Below are 21,819 nucleotides of genomic sequence, written 5' to 3'. Positions count from 1 at the left end.
ACCTTAGTCTACAACTCAATATCATAAATTATTAAAGAACATTGAGGAAACCCTGCATAGGCAAAGCCTTCTTGGAAAAGACCCCAGTAGCATGGGCAATCCAAGTCCAAACTGAAAAGTGGGATTACAACAAATTGAAAGCTTCTGTACTACAAAAGAAAGGCTCAGCAAAATCAAGAGGCAGCTGACAGAACAGGAGAAAATATCTGTAAATTTTCAACTGTTAAAGGGTTAATATGCAGAATCTATGAAGAGCTCAAGAAACTCAACAATAAACAAATAAATCAGTTAAGAAAAGGATAAAGGAATTGAATAGGCATTTTTTAAGAGAGGAAATTTAGGGGCCAGCACTGTGGTATAACGGGTAAAGTGCCTGCATCCTATATAGGCACCATTTCGAGACTGGCGCTCCACTTCCCACTCAGCTCTCTGCTATGGCCTGTGAATGCAGTAGAAGATGGCCCAAGGCCTTGGGCCCCTGCACCCATATAGAAAGAAGGTCCTGGTTCCTGTCTTCGGATCAGCAAAGCTCCAGCCATTGTGGCCATCTGGGGAGTGAATCAGCAGATGAAAGACCTCTGTCTCTGTGTGTGTGTGTGTCTCTCCTCTGTGTGTAACTGTGAGTTTCAAGTAAAATAAATCTTTTTTTAAAAAAAAGAGAAAATTTATATGTGCAATAGAACCATTAAAAATTCTCAGTATCACTAGCCATCAGGGAAATGAAAATCAAAACCACCATGAGGTTTCATCTCACTCCAGTTAGAATAGCTCTCATACAGAAATCAATAAACAATAAATTCTGCAGATGATGTGGGGGTAAGGTACCCTAATCCACTGTTGGTGGAAATGTAAACTGGTGTAGCCACTGTGGAAGACATTATGGTGATATCTCATAAATCTGAATATAGATCCAGCCTTCCCACACCTGGGAATTTTCCCAAACCAAAAGAAATCAGCATATTAACCAGTTATTTGTACCCGCATGTTCATTGTAGCTGAATTCACAATAGCTAAGAAATGTAATCAAACTAGATATCCAATAACTGATGATAGAATAAGTAAATTATGATACACACACACACATACAAACACACACAATATAGTATTGCTTAGTTGTAGAAAAAATGACATTCTGTTTTTTTCAAAAAATAAAAAAATAAAAAGGATGCAACTGAAAACAATCCAGTCCCCAAAACACAGATATTATACAGATTCCTTAATGTGGGGTAACTGATAGAGTATGTAAAATGTAATTTATTGGAGTGAAATTGATGCTTTGAAATTTGAAGATTGATTACAGCTCTTGTCTCTTCTGTTGAGGGACTGTGTTTTTTCCGTCACACCATTTGTTGAACTTTTTTACTTAGTATAGCTTTAATCTTACTGGTATTGTGTGAACTGAAAATAGATCTTTGTAAAAATTAATAATAGGAACAAGGTAGGGGAGAGGAAGAAGAGTTGGAGTGTGGGTGGGAAGGAGGATAGGGTGGGAAGTACCAATATGTTCCTAAATCTGTTATATAAAATCATAAAACTCACGTAACTTAAGCAAAATTTTTTAAAAGAGAAAAAATTCAATTATCAATAAAAGGTATAAAACAAGTAAAAAAAGTTTTTTTCAGAATCTTAAACTACAAATGGGGACTGAGATGCAAGTGGCTTGAAAATATCTAAGCACACATAGCTGCTGGGCCTGGGGCACCTTCATCATTGTGTGGTTGGGATTCATGCCTTGGATAGAGCTAAATAGTTTTGGAATTTATTAGTGAAGAGTGAAATCTAGTTATGTAACAAATTTGTGTTGGCTGATAGATTATCAGTTAGGGATGAAAGATTACCAGGTTAGGGATATAAGGTCTTGTAGAGCCAAAATGAGGATATTTAAGGAAAAACATTACTAAATATACAAGGGGGTGGCATATGTGTATTTGATAAATAAACATAAGCATATGCATATGCTTTTTTTGAGTGGTTACTTGTTTCAGGAAGTATTAATTGAAAGGCCACTCATCACAAAACATTGCTTAGATTTGTGAAGGGCAAAAAGAGAAAACATGTCTCTCCAGTGGAATGATTTCTCAAACTTATTGGATTGTGTTTAATGAGTGATAGTTTTCCCTATGTGTTCACTATAGGTGCCACGTATTTATTCCAATAATACTCATTTCTCTAAGCTCTTCTCTAGCTAGTCCTCTTGAATTCTTTATAGATTTTGTCTTGGATAAACTCCTTGTGGTTAGATTGTTTTTTTAAGGTGATTCTGAATATTGAAGTCCCAGTAGAATGGAGAATACTGTTGATTAAATTCAATGAGTTATGTCAGGGTGAAGAGAAAAAAAAAACATTATTTTGTGTGAAACCAAGTGTTAGGAGTCATATATTTGTTCAATAAAATGAGACTCCACTGACTCCAAGTGAAAATAATTAAGATGGCCCAGGGAGAATTAATTCAAATCCTTCAAGGATTTAAACTTACCATGCACAATCTAATTAACCAAGGGAAGATTATTGCCCCTGTTTTCCCAAGCACATATGTTCTCAGCCTAGATATAGATTTTAACCTTATAGTTCATAATACTAATGCTAATACTATGCCATAATTATGTCCCCACACACCTTCTACCAAACACTAATAATTTTTAACCATCCAATAAAAAATGAGTAAATGTCTTGCTATGTCAAATCAGGGCAAAACACTTTCGTTTTTTTTTTCTTTTTTTTCAGTGATTTTGTAGAGGCCTCAATCAGGTTGCCTTCCTCTTGAAAGGACACAGTTACACCTTTACAATTTTATACTTTGATACCTCAACAGCTTTACCATTATTTATAATCTTTGCAAAGACATTAACTAAACTTAAATTTCATCAGGAGTATAGATATGGCATCAGATTATTGTCATACTTCCTCAAAGTATTCATTTGGCACAATCAAAAAGAACAGACATGTCTAATACCTTTTTGTCTTGAGTTTTGATGGCAATGTGCTCATGTTTGCAAATGAAGATTAATCGTGATGATGCTACTTTAAAAATCAGCACATACTAAAGCCCCCTTAAAATTAATGCCCCAAATCAGTTAAAATGAAAATCAAGAGGTACTGTCATTACTGGTGTCAATTACTTGTTCTCTGTAAATTTCAACAACTTCCTCTCATAATTTTTGTATTCCCTGAAATACCTATGATGGCCATCAGTTCTCAAGGGATGTGATGCAAGAAACTGCTTCCTTGTAACAATGATGCACACAACTAAAGTAAAATTGATTTTAGGAATAGTCTCCTACATGTCTCAAGCCTATCTTTCCATGCACAGTTGCCAACTATGACTTTGGCGACTGAGACAGGAAGCAGAAACCTTAACATGGTTACTGAGGTTTCCTTAATATATGATGGAGCCAAATCTGGGAACTCTAGAATATTCTACCTGACAGATATGATGGCCTCCAATGTCTGATGTCTCTGCTTCATCACCCAACACCCAAAAGCAAACATCCTTCAAAAACAGCTGCACACCATGTTCTGGTCTGAAAATATGCATTGACTTGCAATAAAATGACCCAAGCATTAAAGGAAAGCCATGAAATGAACCAAAGATCACAACCAAAAGCAATTAATTTTGGCAAATACAAACCTCATCATTCAAAGATTTTGTGACTAGACTAATAACTTCAAAAGCCAGAACAACTAGCCTAATGTTGTCTATCAGAATGTCAAAGATTTAGTTTTTGTTTTTCAAAGATTTATTTGCTTGGAAGAGTTAGAGGGAGAGATGGAATCCTATATCTGCTGTTCACTCCTGTGATAGCTGTGACAATGCATGTTAGCTCAGTCTCAATCTGGGAGCCAGGAACTTCAGACAGGTCTCCCACGTGGGTGACAGGAGCCCTAGCACTTCTGCATTTCCCAAACCATCAGAAAGCAGCTATATTGGAAGTAGAACAGCTGGGACACAACTTGGTGCCCATATGGGTTGCAGGTGTCACAGACAGTGGCTTTACCTGCTATGCATCAATGCCAGTCCTGGCAAAGTGTGTTTTTTTTTTTTAAGATTTATTTATTTGAAAGACAGAGTTACAGAGAGTTAGAGACAAAGAGAGAGGTCTTCCATCTTCTGGTTCACTCCCAAGATGGCTGCAATGGCTGGAGCTGGGCCAATCCGAAGCCAGGAGATTCCTCCAGGTCTCATGTGGGTGTAAGGGCCCAAGGACTTGGGCTATCTTCTACTGCTATCCCAGGCCACAGCAGAGAGATGGATCAGAAGAGGAGCAGCTGGGAGTAGAACAGGTACCCATATGGGATGCCAGCGCTTCAGGACAAGGCTTTAACCCACTGTGCCACAGCACCAGCCCCTTGGCAAAGTTTTTTTTTTTTTTTTGACAGGCAGAGTGGACAGTGAGAGAGAGTGAGACAGAGAGGTCTTCCTTTTGCTGTTGGTTCACCCTTCAATGGCCGCCATAGCTGGTGTGCTGTGGCCGGCGCATCGCGTTGATCTTAAGCCAGGAGCCAGGTGCTTCTCCTGGTCTCCCATGTGGGTGCAGGCCCAAGGACTTGGGCTGTCCTCCACTGCACTCTCAGGCCATAGCGGAGAGCTGGCCTGGAAGAGGGGCAACCGGGACAGAATCCAGTGCCCCGACCGGGACTAGAACCTGGTGTGCCGGCACCACAAGGTGGAGGATTAGCCTATTGAGCCATGGCACCGGTTGGAAAAGTGTTTTAAAACCTATTTGCAACAGAATTCCTCTCATCACATCTTTGGACCAAAATTCCACATTATGGCTTCTCGAGTCCTGAGCTACAACAGTAACACAGACATCAATATTGGCTTTACTAGCTATGTACACTTAAAGCCACTGGATTTCAGAGTAAGTTGGAAAACAATCTTCCAGATTCAATATTGCTTAAGTTTTACAAAATTGTTTAAGGTCTTGGGATAGTTCTTGAACTCCCCCAAAAATGGGAATCCTATTCTATGCCTAAAAGATAAACCTTGCAGAGGTTGCTACCATCTGTGCCCTTCTAATGACCAGTGAAGATTTTTTTTTCACCAGGAGTCAACTCCGTGTTGTCTGTGAGTGACTCCATTCCCTGGGAATTTATGTTTCCTGTTTTTCTCTTGCTGTCCTATTGTAGCTTTTCATCATGAACATCCACCCACCACGGCTCAAACAATTATCACGACAAATGCATCTTCCTGTAAGGTTATGGACAGAATGTTTATATCTCCCATAGTTAAATACATTTGTGGAAAATGGAACAAAAATATAGGTTTACTATGCAAAAATGTTAAAAATATATGGGGTTAGGGGCCGGTGCCATGGCTCACTTGGTTAATCCTCCGCCTGTGGTGTCAGCATCCAATATGGGAACCGGTTTTAGTCCCGGTTGCTCCTCTTCCAGTCCAGCTCTCTGCTGTGGCCCAGGAGGGCAGTGGAGGATGGCCCAAGTGTTTGGGCCCTATACCAACATGGGAGACCAGGAAGAGGCACCTGGTTTCTGACTTTGGATCAGTGCAGCGCCGGCTGTAGCGACCATTTCGGGAGTGAACCAGTAGAGGGAAGACTTTTTTATCTGTCTCTCTCACTGTCTGTAACTTGTCAAATAAAAAAAAAAAATATGGGGCTAGTTAATAAGTATATGTGAAAATATATTATGAAATACTACATGTAGTTTCATGTTTCTTTGCATCAAAATAATCTTTAATTTGCACAATACATCATAGCATCTCCATTCACTCTTCCATCTTCCTCATCTCATTCCTGAAGTTTGCAGACTCAAGAACTGAGACCCAGAATTGAGACTATACTCTTACTCTCTTAGAATGTTCCCAAGTTCACTCAAATGCACACTTCCATCCCTTTGTGAGCTAATTCTCATTGGAATTTGGAAGTCCCCTGACTACCCAAAGATGACTCTATGTAGAAAAGTGTGGTTACTGCAGCCAGTAAAAGCCTACTCTTCTGGAAAGAAGCTCCAGGATGGGACCAGTAATAGACCCAACACATAATTCCCAGGGTTGTACAGAGCATGGACTCTGGCAAACTCTCATGTATTTAGAATTTAACTTCTCCTTTAATGTGGGATACTTCCTGTGTTTATGGATTATACTTTGCTGGCTTGGTGGGAAAAAAATCAACGAAAGCAAATATTTGGAGCTTGTACTTTGATAATAATTGACATGGTTGCATGTCCACATATTAGATATCTGTCTAAATCCCACAGTGAGAGGTGACTGTGTCTCCCACTATGATTTGTCTACCTCATTACACTACCCAAAATCATTTTATTTATGGTAGGATTCAGCTGGGTCAGCAAACACTGTTTATAATACTTAAATCATCCTGATAGTTTGAATCCTTTATCAATACTGAATGTTCTGTTTCTAAAAATGCTTTGATGTTAAAGTCAACACTTTCTGGAATAATATTACAATTTTGCCATTATTTGGATTATATTTTCAATGCAAGCATAGGTTTCCCTTAAAATGTTTATTTTTGGATTTGAGGTTTGCAGTTCATGAATAGCATTAGAATATCCCCATGGGCTATGCCCAGGGCCAATGCAGTGTCTCAACTTGTTGCATTTTAAGTGGAGAGAATCACTTGTAAGACTGTCCTCAGGATACTAAATAAAAAAGGTAGAGATGGGGCTGGTATTGTGGCGTAATGCATAAAGCTGGCGCCTATAGTGCCAGAATCCCATATGGGGACTGGTTCAAGTCCCAGATGTTCCACTTCCAATTCAGCTCTCTGCTATGGCCTGGGAAAGCAATAGAAGATGGCCCAAGTGCTTGAGCCCCTGCACCCATGTGGGAGACATGGAAGAAGCTCCTGGCTCCTGGCTTCAGCTTGGCACAGTTGTAGCTGTTGCAGCAATCTGGGAAGTGAACCATCAGATGGAAGAACTCTCTCTCTCTCTCTCTGCCTCTGCCTCTCTGTAACTCCGCCTTTCAAATAGACAAAATAAATCTTTAAAAAAATTTTAAAAGGTGGACCTGCCAACAGAGCATCTGTTATCACATTTGTACTCCAGTCACCTAGAAATGGCCTTTCCATATGGTTGAAGTGTCCACTTTGAATGGGCACAAGATGAGATAGGAATTGAATGTAAATCCAGTTAGAGTCCAGCCAGAAAAAACTTTGTGAGTTGGGAAATTCACAGAGATTAAAAAAAAAAAAGACAGGGTCACCTGGAAGGGAGAGGATAATGAAAAAGTAATGAAAAAGAGAAACAGAATCTGAAGCTACCATATCAGACAATCCTGAAGCTCTGTACTAGTGTCTACATTAAAGAAGGAATTCCAAAACTAGATTGTGCTCCAAGTTCCTATTGCCAAATGTGAAGAAATTCCAGGAACAGAAGTAAATTAATGATAAAAAGGAACGGAACACTCCCAGATAAGAGGGTGAGCAACCTAAGAAGAAAATGATTGTTGCAATACAAGATTGGGCATTTTCCCTTTCTAGAGTTAGGATGGTTCTGAGGCAATTCCTAATCAGATATTCAAATGAGTTGGAGTTTTGGGTGGGATTTGAATGCTGCTCACATTTATGTTCTTTTTGGGAAAATCTCAGGACTGCAAAGGTATTTAGTTGATGTGTTCCTATAGAACACATGGAGACTGAACAACATGCTGCTGAAAGAACAGTGGGTAACAGAATAAAAAATAAATAAAATTTCTGGACATAAATGAAGGTGACAACACATATCAAAACATATGGGGTACAGGAAAAGTTTGTAATAACTGGTGTAACACTTGGTGCCTACATAGAGAAACTGGAAAAGTACCATATAAAGGAGCTATCTATGCATCTCAAGAAACTAGAAAAACAATAAATTGAAACAAAAAATACAAAAAAAAATCAGTGAAATGAAGAGCTGTTTTTTGAAAAAATGAACAAAAATTGGCACACCATTGGCACAACTAACCATAAACAAAAGGAAAAGACCCAAATCAACAAAATCAGACAAAAAATAAATATAACAGATACCACAGAAACAAAAAGTGTCATCAGAAATTATTATGCATGCCAATAAACTAGGAAACCTAGAAGAAATTGATAGATCTCAAGAAACATACAACCTATGAAAATTGAGTCATGATGATATAGAAAACCTAAACAGACCAATAACCAAGATGGAAACTGAATCAATAATAAAGACTCTCCCAATAAAGAAAAGCCCAGAACCAGATGGTTTCACCACTGAATTCTACCAGACATTAAAGCAGAACTAATCTCAATTCTTCTCAAGCTATTCAAAACAATTGAAAGGAACCCTCCCAATCTCCTTTTATGAAACCTGCATCACCTTAATATCTAAATCTGAAAAAGATGCAATCTTACACCTTAAACAAAAATCCACTCAAAATGGATCAAAGACCTAAATCTATGACTGGAAACCACCACATCATTAGAAAGCATGGGAAAAACTCTACAGACATTGACACAGGCAAAGACTGCTTGGAAAAGGCACCCAAAACATATGCAATCAAAGCCACAATTGACAACTGGGATTACATCAAGCTGAGAAGCTCCTGCAATAAAAAAGAAATACTCAGCAAACAGAAGAGACAACCCATAGAATGGGAGAAAATATTTGCAAATTATGCAACTGAGAAAAGGTTCACATCCAGAATCTATGAACAGCTAAAAAAATTCAACAAAACAAACAATCCCATGAATAAATGGGCAAAAGACTTAAAAATGAGTTTCTAAAGAGAGAAAATTCCAATGGCCAACACATTTTTGAAAAATGCTCAGGATCACTAGCAACAGGAAAATACAAATCAAAACCACAAAGTCCCACCTCACTCCAGTTAGAATGGTTTAAGTACTGAAATAAACAAATGACAAATGCTGCAGAGGATGTGGGGAAAAGGTACCCTGATTGATGCTTGATGGGAATGTAAACTGGTGTAACCACTGTGGAAAACGGTATGTAGAAACATCAGAAGGCTGAATATAGACATACCATATGATCCAGACATCCCTCTCTGGGAATTTACTCAAACCAAAGAAATCAGCATCTGAAATAGTTATCGGTAACCCCACATTCACTGCAACAAAACTCACAATAGCAGAGATACAGAGTCAACCCAAATATTTATCAGCTGTGGAGCGTATAAAGAAATTATGGTGTATATACACTATGGAGTACTACTTAACTGTAAAAAAATGTGAAATCCTGTCTTTTACAACAAGATGGTTGCAATTAGAACCTATTATAATTAGTGAAATAAACCAACCTCAAAAAGACAGATACCATATGTTTCTTCTGATCCAATGTAACTAATAGAATAGTTGAAATATAATGCATTGGAGTGAAACAGACATTTTGAGGTCTGAGGACTGTTTATAGCCCTGCCTCTTCCATTGAGTAACAGTATTTCTTTACTTCTGTTTGTCGCTCCCCCTCTTCGTGGAGGAACGACACAGGACCCTGCGCTGTTCTTTCGTCTGCTCGGCCCTCCCCGGGTTTGCTGCTGGTTCTTCCCGGGTTGGCTACTATCCCTTCCACCTCCGTGGAAGGGCAGTTCCCCCTGGCCACATTCCCCACTTCCGCAGGGGAGCGGCACACCGCCGGCCGGCTTTCTCGGGGGCTGCACAGGTGTTCCTTCAGCTAGATGTTCCCCTTAGATGTTCCCGGTGCATGCCGTCTCTCTCCTCCTTTAAAGTCCTCCTCCGCCAATCCTAACTCGGCTGCCCACACGCCGAGTACACTGCTCTCCAATCAGGAGCAAGTCCTACAGTTTATTGGTTGAACTGGAGGCAGCTGTGCGGAAGTTGTTTACTTCTCTCCCAGCGCCATATTGTGGGAGAGCAGATGCATAGAATAAGTCTTAATCCCAGTAACTCAGTCCAGTCCGGGCTGCTCCCCACAGATCCCCCTTTCTTTTTATTTTTTGGCGTTGATACGCGCCTGTCTTCAGTGTCCCGCGGCACACACTCTGCTCTACTTGCTAGAGTTGCCACAGGTTCTTACAAGTCCTAATCAGGCAAACCGAATCCGGGTCCTCTCTTCGCCATGTTGTGAGGAGGTTTTTTGGCGCTGATGTGTGCCTGTGTTCGGTGACCTGCGGCTCACACTCTGGTCGAGCCGCCTGCTGGCGCTTACCGCCTTAATCAGGCAGACCGAATCCAAGCTTTCTCATTGCCGTATTGTGGGGGAGACTTATTAGTGTTGGTTCGTGCCTATCTTCGGTGACCTGCAGCTCATACTCTGGTCGAGCTGCTTGCTGGTGCTTACCGCCTTAATCAGGCAGACCGAATCCAAGCTCTCACATTGCAGTGTTGTAGGGAGGCCTTTCTATTTCTCTATTTCTCTATCTCCGGGCATTCCTATTTCTCCCATTTTACTTCTGTCTGCCAACATTCCTATTTCTCTTTTACTTCTAAACTTCTGTTTCTCTTATTCCTGCGGCTTTCTGGCGCCTCGCCCCGCCGGCGGGTTCCCGGCTCTGCGCCGCTTCAGCCCGCGCCTCCCTCATCTGCGCGGCTCGGCTTTGCGCGCCTTGGCTTTGCACGCTCCGCGGTCTCCATGCCCTTCGCGTCTGCACCACGGCCTCGCGCCAGCCCCGTTCCCTATCTACTTGTGCCCCGCACGCTCTCTCTGCGCACGGCAGCCTCCGCGAGTCACACAGCGTAGCTTACGTGTCCGCCACTAGCATTCAATCTAAGTTCCCCGGGCTAGCCTGGCGAATTCAACCCAGCATATGTCTCCGCCCCACGGTTTGGCTTCCCGTCCTTTGCTCCCCGGGCTAATCAGACGGATCCCAACCAAGCTTAAGTTTCAGCTTCTGGTTTCAATTTTTCGCCCCCTATTCCCGGGCTAACTTGAGAACCCCAAAGTGGCTTCCGTTTCCGCCTCGGCCTGCCCCCCGCGGCTTCAATTTCCCTAACAGTTTTCTCTACCCGGTATGTTTCCCCAAGCTTTCCTCCAACAATACTCCTCCCTCATTTCTCCTGGCCTCTCCCCACAGTCCGTATCCGAGTCTGTTTGTTCTAGCTTTCACTTTCGCTTTCGACCTTAGAGATTTCTCCCAGCTTCCCCCCGTAGTCCGTATCCGAGTCTATGCCTAGGCTTTCAATAGCTTCTTCCGGCACCCTTTTCGTCCGGCTTTTCCCTAGGCTGTTTGCTAGTCTCTCTCTCCGATATTTTCCACTTCTTCCCATTTCTTCCCTCCTAAGTTTCCTATCCGTCCTAAGTTTCCTATCCGAGCTAGGTTTCCTATCCGAGTCACGGCACCATTATGTCGCTCCCCCTCTTCGTGGAGGAACGACACTAAACCCTGCCTAGGCTTCATATCCGAGTCACGGCACCATTATGTCGCTCCCCCTCTTCGTGGAGGAACGACACAGGACCCTGCGCTGTTCTTTCGTCTGCTCGGCCCTCCCCGGGTTTGCTGCTGGTTCTTCCCGGGTTGGCTACTATCCCTTCCACCTCCGTGGAAGGGCAGTTCCCCCTGGCCACATTCCCCACTTCCGCAGGGGAGCGGCACACCGCCGGCCGGCTTTCTCGGGGGCTGCACAGGTGTTCCTTCAGCTAGATGTTCCCCTTAGCTGTTCCCGGTGCATGCCGTCTCTCTCCTCCTTTATAGTCCTCCTCCGCCAATCCTAACTCGGCTGCCCACACGCCGAGTACGCTGCTCTCCAATCAGGAGCAAGTCCTACAGTTTATTGGTTGAACTGGAGGCAGCTGTGCGGAAGTTGTTTACTTCTCTCCCAGCGCCATATTGTGGGAGAGCAGATGCATAGAATAAGTCTTAATCCCAGTAACTCAGTCCAGTCCGGGCTGCTCCCCACACTGTTCTGTATTGTTTCTCTCTCTCCATACTACATGTTGAATGCCTTTACCTAGAGCAGGGTTAACTATATGATCATTAAGTATACTGGAAATAGATTACAGTAAAATTAAGACTGGGAATCTCAGAGGCAGGGGCAGGAAGGATTGTACTGTGGGGGGAGGGAGAATGCAGGGAATCCTACTATAGTTCTCAATATGTACAATATGAAATACATGAAACTTGTTTAACAAATAAAATTAAACATAAATAAAAAAGTAGAAATAGGAAAAGCACAGAAGCTGGAAAAAGCAGCAGTCTAGAAGACATACACAAAATAAAGATTGGGATTCTGCTGGCTTCAGAGACTCATGACTACAGGAGACTCACTCCCTACCCTAGGCAAAATACTCATTATCCAAAGCTAAGAATAGAGCATTATGGCGTGTAAATGAGTGAGGTGATGTGGCTGTGATCACAACACTGTTCTGTACCAGAATAATGTAGGGGAAAAATCATAGGCAGACAACACAACATCTGCATCAAGTAACTTTGTAAATGAGAATGGCACCTTAAGTAAATATTATAGGCAATATTTATTAACACTCACATGTGAAAGCAGAGCTCATTTCCACTGTCCTACGCACAGTAGGGAAGCTAAAAATGCAGGTTGTATGACACAAAGGAAGATGATTTTGAAGAACATATAGCAGGTCTTCATACCTTGTTACTTCCTCCTGTGAAAACCCTAAAATCTGTTGAAGTTTGATTTGCAAAAACATTTTTTTTCACATCCAATACATATATACAGTGCATTCTTTGCAAAATTCAGTAACTTTTGCTGAAGATTGCCTTTGAGTAAATGGATTTTCCACTTCCATTGCATGTGTAGAGATTTTCCTCTGTAAGTTCTCTGATAGATAATAACAGCTGGCCTATGGTAGAAAATTTTCATCTATATCCATGTATCTTTTCTCCTGTGATTTCTCTCATGTGTGCTGAAGACTTCTGTCAAAGTAATTGTTCACAAAGATTCCATTACCATGGTTTTCTTCTTTGTGTGAATTCTGTCATATATGCTGACATGTATTCCCGGAAAATATGTCCTTTTTATATTTAGTCAATTTAAAATGTTTCCTTCTGTGTGAATTTTATGACTACTGAGCCTTGAATTCTGGAAAAATGTTTCTCCACATTCTTTGCATTTATAAGATTTTTTTTTTCCCTGTGAGCATGCTCTGATGAAAAATTAGTTGGGACTTCTGGCAAAATGCTTTTCCACATATATTACATTCATAAGGTTTCTCTCTTCTGTGAATTCTGATAGTTAATGAGGGCAGACCTGTGGCAACATGATTTTCAACACGTTACAATCATGGTTTCTCCTTTGTATGATTTCTCTTACAGCTAATGAGGGCAGTCCTGGGGCAAAAGGGTTTTCCACAATTATTGCATTCATGAGATTTCTCCCTTGTGTGAATTTTCTGATGTATAATGATACTTGACTTCCAACGAAAGGCTTTTCCACATATATTGCACTTATAAGGTTTCTCCGCTGTGTGAATTATCTGATGTTTATTGAGGACTGAACTCTGGGAAAAGGCTTTTCCACACTCATTACATTTGTAAGGTTTCTCCCCTGTGTGAGTTCTCTGATGCATAATGATATGTGACTTCCGATAAAAGGCTTTTCCACATTCATTGCACTCATAAGGTTTCTCCCCTGTGTGAATTTTCAGATGTGTACTAAGTTGTGAATTCTGGCAAAATGCTCTCCCACATATCTTACATTCATAAGGTTTCTCTCCTGTGTGGATTCTCTGGTGTTTAATGAGATATGACTTCTGATAAAAGGCTTTTCCACACACACTACATTCATGAAGATTTTCCATTGTGGCAATGCTCTGGTCTTTAGTGATGTCTGACTTCTGGTAGATGCTTTTCCCACATTCAATGCACTCAATGAGATCTTCCCCTATGTGAGTTCTGTGGTGGATAGTAAGGCAGGATTTACAGCTGAAAGACTTCCCACAGTGCTTACATATATGGACAGTTTTCCCCATATGTGTTCTCTGATACATTGTAAGATCTGATTTGTAATTCAGAGATTCATCATACTCAAAAGATCCATGGAGATTCTCTCCTGCTTTTTGATATTTACTGAGATAGACATTTTTATGGAAATTTTTACTTTCAACCAGAGTTTTGTTTCCTGAAATGACAGTTGATTTATTAGAGGTGTGTTCCACACAGATCCTCTCACATTCAAAGGATAGTCTCTTCCTGTTATAGCATTTCCCTTGGCCACTGTGTTCAAAAGCCTGCTGTATATTCTGAATCTGGTGATGTTGACTAAGATGTTCCAAGTATTGGAGTGAGTTCCCAGTGACATTAGGTCCATGAGGTTTCTCTCCAGCTGGTATTTCATCAGGTCCCCTAGAGAGTAGAACATTCAATAAGTCATATACTTCAGGTTTCTTTCCTAAACTATTTTCCTTTTATATATTCAGGTTACAAATATGTCCTGAGGTTAAATTAAATCTTTTCTTTTTTTTTTTCTGAATTCAACTCTGTTGGGAGTTGAGATACTTTTGTAATTACAACTTGCCTCAAATTTACTTCTTCACTTTTCTGGTTGGTTTTGATAAGGTCATCCTTTCTGTTAGCAACTGCAATGAGAAAAAAGTAACCAAATTCATGAACCATATCAAACTGTTTCTTTTGGAATGCTTGTTGAAAAGCAAGTTTATTGTTATCTTAGTTGCATGGATTTAACATCAGTAGAAGTTATTCATTTATGATCATTTGGTGGTTTTTACAATAGTTTTCCCAATATTCAAAAATATTCTTAACTACCTTAAATATTTATATACACTTGAAAAGTCTAGATATCATTGCAGACATTTTGCTTCAGACTGGTCTACTACTAATGGTTCAGGAAATTTGGCAGTAGATCAAAGAATGGAAGATATTACTCTCTCCTGCTCTCACTGACATTCTTTCAAGTGGATGAAAATAACTAAAATAATTTAATTTGTATATTTTCAGATTTATTGGGGCTAGCATTGTGGCGCAACAGGTAAAAACACCACCTGCTATGTCAGTTCAAGGCCATGCTACCCCAGTTACAATCCAGCTCTCTGTTACTGTGTCTGGGAAATCAGTGGAATATAGTACAAGTGCTTGGGTCCCTGAACTCTTAGCTTCACCCTGGCTATTGCAACCATTTGATGAGTGCACCAGTAGAGGACATGATTCTATCTCTTCCTCTGTGTAACTCTGACTTTGAAAATTCAAACTTTGAAAAGCAGTTAAAGAGAGAGAATAGGAGAGAGAGAGAGATCTTCCATCTGCTGGTTCACTTCCAGATGGCCATAATGCACATGGGCCACACCAGAAAGAAGCCAAGAGTCAGGAACTTTGGGTCTCCCACATTTGTGGCAGAGTTACAAACACATGGGCCATCTTCCACTACTTACCTAGGCACATTAGCATGTAGATGGATAGGAAGTAGAGCATCCAGGACACAAACTAGCCTCCAAAGGGGATGCCAACATTGCAGGTGGTATCTTTACCCACTACGCTGCAAGAATATTCTGATAAATAACCATTTTTGAAGGTGGAAAAGCATTTCATAAAAATATCCACTCACTTTCTAAATGGAATAGTATGTTGAATACTTTCCAGTGGACATTACTTTTCCCTATTATTTTTCTTCTATACACTGCTGTTTGATAATTTGAAGTTTTGAATGTTTTTGATTTCTGTGTTGGAGGATTTCTTGTCAACTCCTTTCAAAGAAAAGCTGAGTCCCTTATACATTTATCTCTTTCCCATTTCAGAATTATATTTTAAAAAAAGAGAGGGTTATTATGGCACAGCACAAGCTACTTTCTGCAATACCAGCATCCCATATTTGCAATGCTAGTTTGAGAACTAGCTGCTTTGCTTCTGATCCAGCTCCATGCTAATGGACCTGGGAAAGGAATGGAAAATGACTCAAGCACTTGGTCCCCTGCCATGCATGTATCAGACCCAGATGGAGTTTAAGGCTCCTGGCTTCAGCCTAGTACAGCCCTGGCCAATATGGCCATTTGAGGAGTGAACCAGCAGAATGAAGATCTTCCTCTGTCTCTCTTTCATTCTGCCTTCAAAAAATAAAGTATATCTTTTTAGAAAGAAAAAGAAAGAGGAATTCTAAGTTCAAACTCTCCTCCCAAACAAACGTGAGCTGCTCAATAAAATTCACAGGTACACTTGTCCTTAGATGTCAATCTCCTGGTGAGCATAGGACCACCAATTTTCATGTTCCTATGTAAGGTCATGCTTAGTATCATGATTTCTGATGTCACAATACAAAGGCTCTTTTTTTATTTACTTATGGGTCAGAGAATGAGAGAATGAGAGCCAGAAAGAATAAGGACAGAGCCATTTCACCTTTTAAATATTTGCAAAACCTATTATTTTCTTATTTATTTGACAGAGACAATGAGAGAGCTCCCATTCACTAGTTTCATCCACAAATTTGAGCAATAACAAGGCCTGTGTCTGTTCAAAGCCAGAAGTGGAAATTCAATTTCAGCAAGTAGTAAAATATTGTCTATGAGCTGGCCAATTAATAAGCACTGAAAGAATGAATAAATAATTGAATAAATGTCACAGAACAGGCTTTGAAGGTAGGAAGAAAGAAAAGTTAGAATTCAGGGGATGTATCAAACTGAGAAAACAGCTTTATAAAAGCCAGAAAACACTTGCATTTTGGTTAATCTAAGAAAATATTCAGCAAGAGCAGGAAAGCAGCTAGATGGATATACGCAAGGCAGCCTTACTTGGAGGCTGTAGAATGACTTTGTTGCATGTATGATACCAGCTCGCAGAAATTCTGGGATTTAGGAAAAGTTAGTGAGTAATGCTGCAGTCAGCATCTGCTGAGCTTTCTGTCCCAGTCACCCTGACCAACATGTGCTCACTTACTTGAAAGGCTCTGGTTCAGGGGTTTTTCCACCATCCATGGTTCTGCTCCTTGTTCCAACTTGAAGATCACCTCAGGCTTGTTTATGCAGTGCCCTTTTAATAGGAAATCATGTTTGACTTTGTGAAACCACTAACTTTGGGTTTTGAGGGACAACAGCTTGGGCCCAGAAGCAGTGCCAGAAAAAGGCCAAGTTGAATTGCTTTCTAGAGGGAAGAATTTTTCACGGCCTGAAATCCTATACCAACCAGATATGAAACCTTATAAATTGTTGAATTCTCAACTGAGAAAAAATAATTCTACCTGGGTACAAGCTGGTTTTTACTTACCCAAGGACAGTAGGATGCTATAGATTTCTAGCATCACATCCCTGTATAGGGTCCTCTGAGAATGATTCATGTTCTGCCATTCCTCCTTGGTGAAGTCCACAGCCAGGTCTTCAAATGACACCAACACCTGTAACAGCACATTCATCTTCAACATATCAGTCCTGGATCACTAATCACAAAGACTGGAAGTGGATTTTTCTGAGTGTCTTATTTGCTACTTATATATAACAGTTTCCTCTGTAATCTATATGGCAACAGAGAGCAAAATCACAATGAAACTACCCTACCCTTAAAATAATTTTAAAATTCCAAAATCACAATAGAGTTTCCCTTAATATTCTAGAACTGGGGTTTCTTCTAATGATTCTGAAAGCTGTTCACATGGTAATCAGTAAACATAAGTATAAATGCAAAACAAAACTAGCATGCTAGATGAACTAAAAAAGACACATGCTCAAGATTGACCAAGGTGAAAAGAAAATTCCTTTAAAATAGATTTGGGGAGGGAGCAATGTTTTGTCTCAATGGGTTAAGTTGCTTCCTGTGATGCTGGCATCCCTTAAGGTCAATGTTTAAAGTTATGGCTGTTATACTTCCAATCTGGCTTCCTGCTAATGTGCCTGGGAAAGGAGAAGGAGCTGTTGCAAGTATTTGGGACCCTACCACCCATGTGAGAGACACAGTTGGAGCTTTAGGTTCCTGGCTTTGGTCTGGCCCAGAGCTGGCAATTGTGGTCATTGGAGTAGTTAACCAATGGATTGAAGATCTCTCTTTAATTATGGTTCAAGTAATATAAATCCTTTTTCAAAAATTTAAAGCAATATATTTGTCTCTATTATCTGATTACTGTTCATTGAAACACCATAGATGGTGACATCTTATGCAAGAATGTGTTTATGTTAAGATGCAACAAGAATGGTGGTAAATAGCAAAGAACACAGGCCAGGTACTGGGGAAAAAAAAAAAACTCCACTACATCTAGGTGAGTGGTCCTGGGCTATGATGAGATGAAGACAGTGAAAGTGTTCAAGGAGAGCCTGGCACTATGATGTAGTAGGTCAAGCCTCTGCTGTCAGCACTGGCACTCTGTATGGGTGCTGGGTGGAGTCCTGGATGCTCCATTTCTTTTCCAGCTCTCTGGTGTTGGCCTGGGAAAGCAGTAGAGGATGGTCCAAGTGCTTGGGCCCCTGCACCCATGTGGAAGACCCGGAAGAAGCTTCTAGTTCCTCATTTCTATATTGACCCAGCTCCAACCATTGTAACCATTTAGGGAGTGAACCAGTGGATAGTAAACCTGTCTCCTCATCTCTCCCTCTCTCTGTAACTCTACCTCTCAAATAAATAAATAAATCTTTTTAAAAAATTGTCCAAGGAACTGATAATTAATATTTATATACTTGACCCAATAAAATTTTTGTGCTACTTTTGTAAACTTGTTTATAAAGTATGTTCATAAGCATCATAATGTATCCTGCAACAATTAGAATAATTATTATTTTTACATGAAAATGAGTACTCACTCCCTCAGGCACAGGGTGCTTCAATAGAATGTGGTAGTTACTTAAAGATATTTGCACTCTAAAGTGCAAAGAAGACTCCAATGGAGGCAAATGGGGCAGGACTAAATGGCTATTTAGAGGGGAAGAGACCAAAGAGAAACATTGCCAGAGGCCAGGTGGAAAATATCACTGCAGCCATTTGAGGAATGCAGCAGAATGAAGCTGGGAGTTATGTGAACAGTCTAATCTGGGATGTTGCAACTTGGAAAGCCAGCAGTGGGGCACGGCCCACTCACCTCCAGGGATGTAGCAAGTTCAAGGAAATTTTTTACTCAAATGTTCTATTCTCTTCCTCTTTCTGGGTCAGGTGGTGATCACATGATATCTGGTCAAGATCTGCATGTAGAGAATGCTGTTTTTAGTTAAGCAGAGGCTTGTCCTGGTGTCACCAAGGGTATCTGGCTGAAATAGGGCCAGCACCATGGTTCACTTGGTTAATCCTCTGCCTGCAGTGCTGGCATCCCATATGGGCACTGGGTTCTAGTCCCAGTTGTTCCTCTTCCAGTCCAGCTCTCTTTTGTGGCCCAGGAAGGCAGTGGCGGATGGCCCAAGTGCTTGGGCACCTGCACCTGCATGGGAGACCAGGAAGAAGCACCTGGCTCCTGGCTTTGGATCAGCACAGCACCAGCCATAGCAGCCATTTGGGGGGTGAACCAATGGAAGGAATACCTTTCTCTCTGTCTCTCTCTCTCACTGTCTGTAACTCTACCTGTCAAATAATTTAAAACAAAAAGGGCAAAAATAAAAGCCACAGGGCAAGACAGAGAGAAGTTCCTGCTCCTTGCTTGGAGAGAGTCCTGCTGGCCCCTACTTTTCTATAATCTTTTGTTTTCCTTTCATTGCACACCATCACCTCTTCAACCTGCATAGTTGCTGCATGGTTCACAGCAAGGGGCACCTGAACAGGGACCTGATGAGGAAGGATCACCTCAAACAAATGAAAATGAAAAGTTTAATGGAGAAGAAGGCTGCCCAAACATCCAGTCATGACCATAACTTTTGTGAATGGAGATTATCTTTACCCAGAGTAATGGGGTAGGATTTAAAGATCAAGACTAAACAGTATTGTAAAGTTTTAAAACAATTCTTGAAAGGGAGAGGAATCATTGTATCAGAAAAAGTTGTACAGGAATTTTAGTCAACAGTAATATTATATATTCCTAGATTTCCAAAGCATGAAACTAGATATCCAAGGGAAAACGTTGGGGATATGTTTAAAAAGGAATAGAATTCACTTTTGATTTTTTTATGCAGTGGATGAAATGTGAAATCCAATGAATTAAAGAAATCCATATATAACTTGGAAGAAAAACATATCTGTGAAATAGAGATTTAGAAGAGAAACCAAAGAAAATATTATAACTAAAGAAGTTAATGTCAAATAAAAAATACAGTGGAATTCTTAACAACATACGTGTAAAGCAGAGTAAAAAGTATCTGAGTGGGAAGGTAAATCTTAGGAAATGTCATGGATGAGAAAAAAGCATGAAATTGTAAGTTAAAAACTTTTTGATGGGATACTATCAAACGACCCAACATAAATAGATCTTTGGATTTTCTAAAAGTATGGAAAGAGAGATTACATTGGAAGGTGTATTCAGTGAAGTAATTATGGAAAAGTCCCCTAACCTGGAGAAAGAAAGGGACACTCATGTACAGGAAGCACACAGAACTCCTAATACACATGACCTAAAAAGATTTTCACCATGATACTTTGCAGTCAAACTTTCAACAGTAAAGCATTAATAAAAATTATAAAATGTACACAAGAGAAACATGATTACGTTCAGAAACATATCCAATTAGACACAGATGATTTCTCATCAGAAACTCTACAGGCTAGGAGAGAATGCAGAGATTGTCACCCCTGAATACTATATCCTGCAAAGCTCTCATTTATGAATGAAGGTGAAAAAAAAAACTCTCCATAACAAACAGAAATTGAAAGAATATGTCATCAGGGGCTGGTGCTGTGGCATAGTGGGTAAAACCACCATCTGCAGTTCCAGCATCCCATATGGGTGTCAGTTCAAGTCTTGGCTGTTCCATTTCTAATCCAGCTCTCTGCTATGGGCCTGAAAAAGTAGCAGAAGATGGTTCAAGTCCTTGGACCCCTGCACCTGTGTGGGAGACCTGGAAGAAGCTCCTGGCTTCAGAATGGCTCAGCTGTAGCTGTTGAGGCCAACTGGGGAGTGAACCAGCAGATGGACAACCTCTCTCTCTCTACCTTTCCTTCTCTTTGTGTGTAACTCTCATTTAAAGACACAAAGAAGGGTACTATGCAATAATTAAGGGATCAATTTAACAGGAAGACGTGACTATAATAAATATCCAATATATACACCAAGGCCAGAGCACCAGGCTATTTAAAATAATTTTTAATTGGCATAAAGGGAAACATGGAGTCCAATAATGGAGGACTTCAACATCTAGTTTCATCAATCGACTGATCAACTTGACAGAAAACCAACAAAGAAATATCAGAGCTAATCAACACTATGGGCCAGGGCCAGTGCTATGGCACAGCAGGTTAACACCCCAGCATGAAGTGCCAGCATCCCATATGGGTGCCAGTTCTAGTCCCAGCTGCTCCTCTTCCAATCCAGCTCTCTTCTGTGGCCTGGGATAGCAGTAGAAGATGGCCCAAGTCCTTGGGCCCCTGCACCCAGCAGAAGCTCCTGGCTCCTGGCTTCAGATTGGCACAGCTCTGGCCATTGCAGCCAATTGGGGAGTGAACCAACAGATGGAAGACTTCTCTCCCTCTGCCTCTCCTCTCTCTGTGTGTAATCCTGACTTTCAAATAAATAAATCTTAAAAAACAAACACTGTGGATCAAATGGACTGAACAGATATCTACTGAATATCTCACAGTTGCAGAATACACATTATTTTCATCACTATGTGGAACCTTCTCTAGGATAGACCATATGCTAGGCCATACAGCAAGTCTCAGCAAATCCAAATTATTGAAATCATACCATGTGTCCTTTCTGACCACAATGGGATAAAGCTAGAGATTTAGAATGTAAGAATCTCTAGAAAATATGCAAATATATGGAGACTGAATAACACAATATTGAATGATGAACAGTGATTCACAGAAACAATCAAATGGGAAACCAAAGAATTCCTGGAAATGAATGAAGCTGACACTACAACATGCAAAACTTATGAAATGGGGCC

At 40.6% G+C, this 21,819-nt stretch overlaps 1 protein-coding gene across 3 annotated transcripts in view; it reads right to left on the bottom strand.

Moving 5' to 3' along the window:
* Positions 1–12,353: 12,353 nt before the first annotated feature.
* The window catches only part of LOC127486149 (zinc finger protein 33B-like), a 186,211-nt gene continuing 176,745 nt past the window's right edge, over positions 12,354–21,819 (bottom strand). The window contains exons 2-4 of one of the 3 annotated variants that reach the window (XM_070055846.1): positions 17,078–17,204; positions 14,385–14,445; positions 12,354–14,212 (exon numbers count right to left, since the gene is read on the bottom strand). In XM_070055846.1, coding sequence (XP_069911947.1) covers positions 13,150–14,212; positions 14,385–14,445; positions 17,078–17,147 — 1,194 coding nt within the window. In that variant the 5' untranslated portion in view covers positions 17,148–17,204 and the 3' untranslated portion in view covers positions 12,354–13,149. Of the gene's footprint in view, positions 14,213–14,384; positions 14,446–16,750; positions 16,839–17,077; positions 17,431–21,819 lie in introns of those variants that run through there. The other 2 variants (XM_070055845.1, XM_070055847.1) reach the window with 2 other exon arrangements.

The sequence above is a fragment of the Oryctolagus cuniculus genome, chromosome 13, assembly GCF_964237555.1.
Source record: "Oryctolagus cuniculus chromosome 13, mOryCun1.1, whole genome shotgun sequence".
Lineage (NCBI taxonomy): Eukaryota > Metazoa > Chordata > Mammalia > Lagomorpha > Leporidae > Oryctolagus > Oryctolagus cuniculus.
This window is presented reverse-complemented; position numbering and strand designations above follow the sequence as displayed.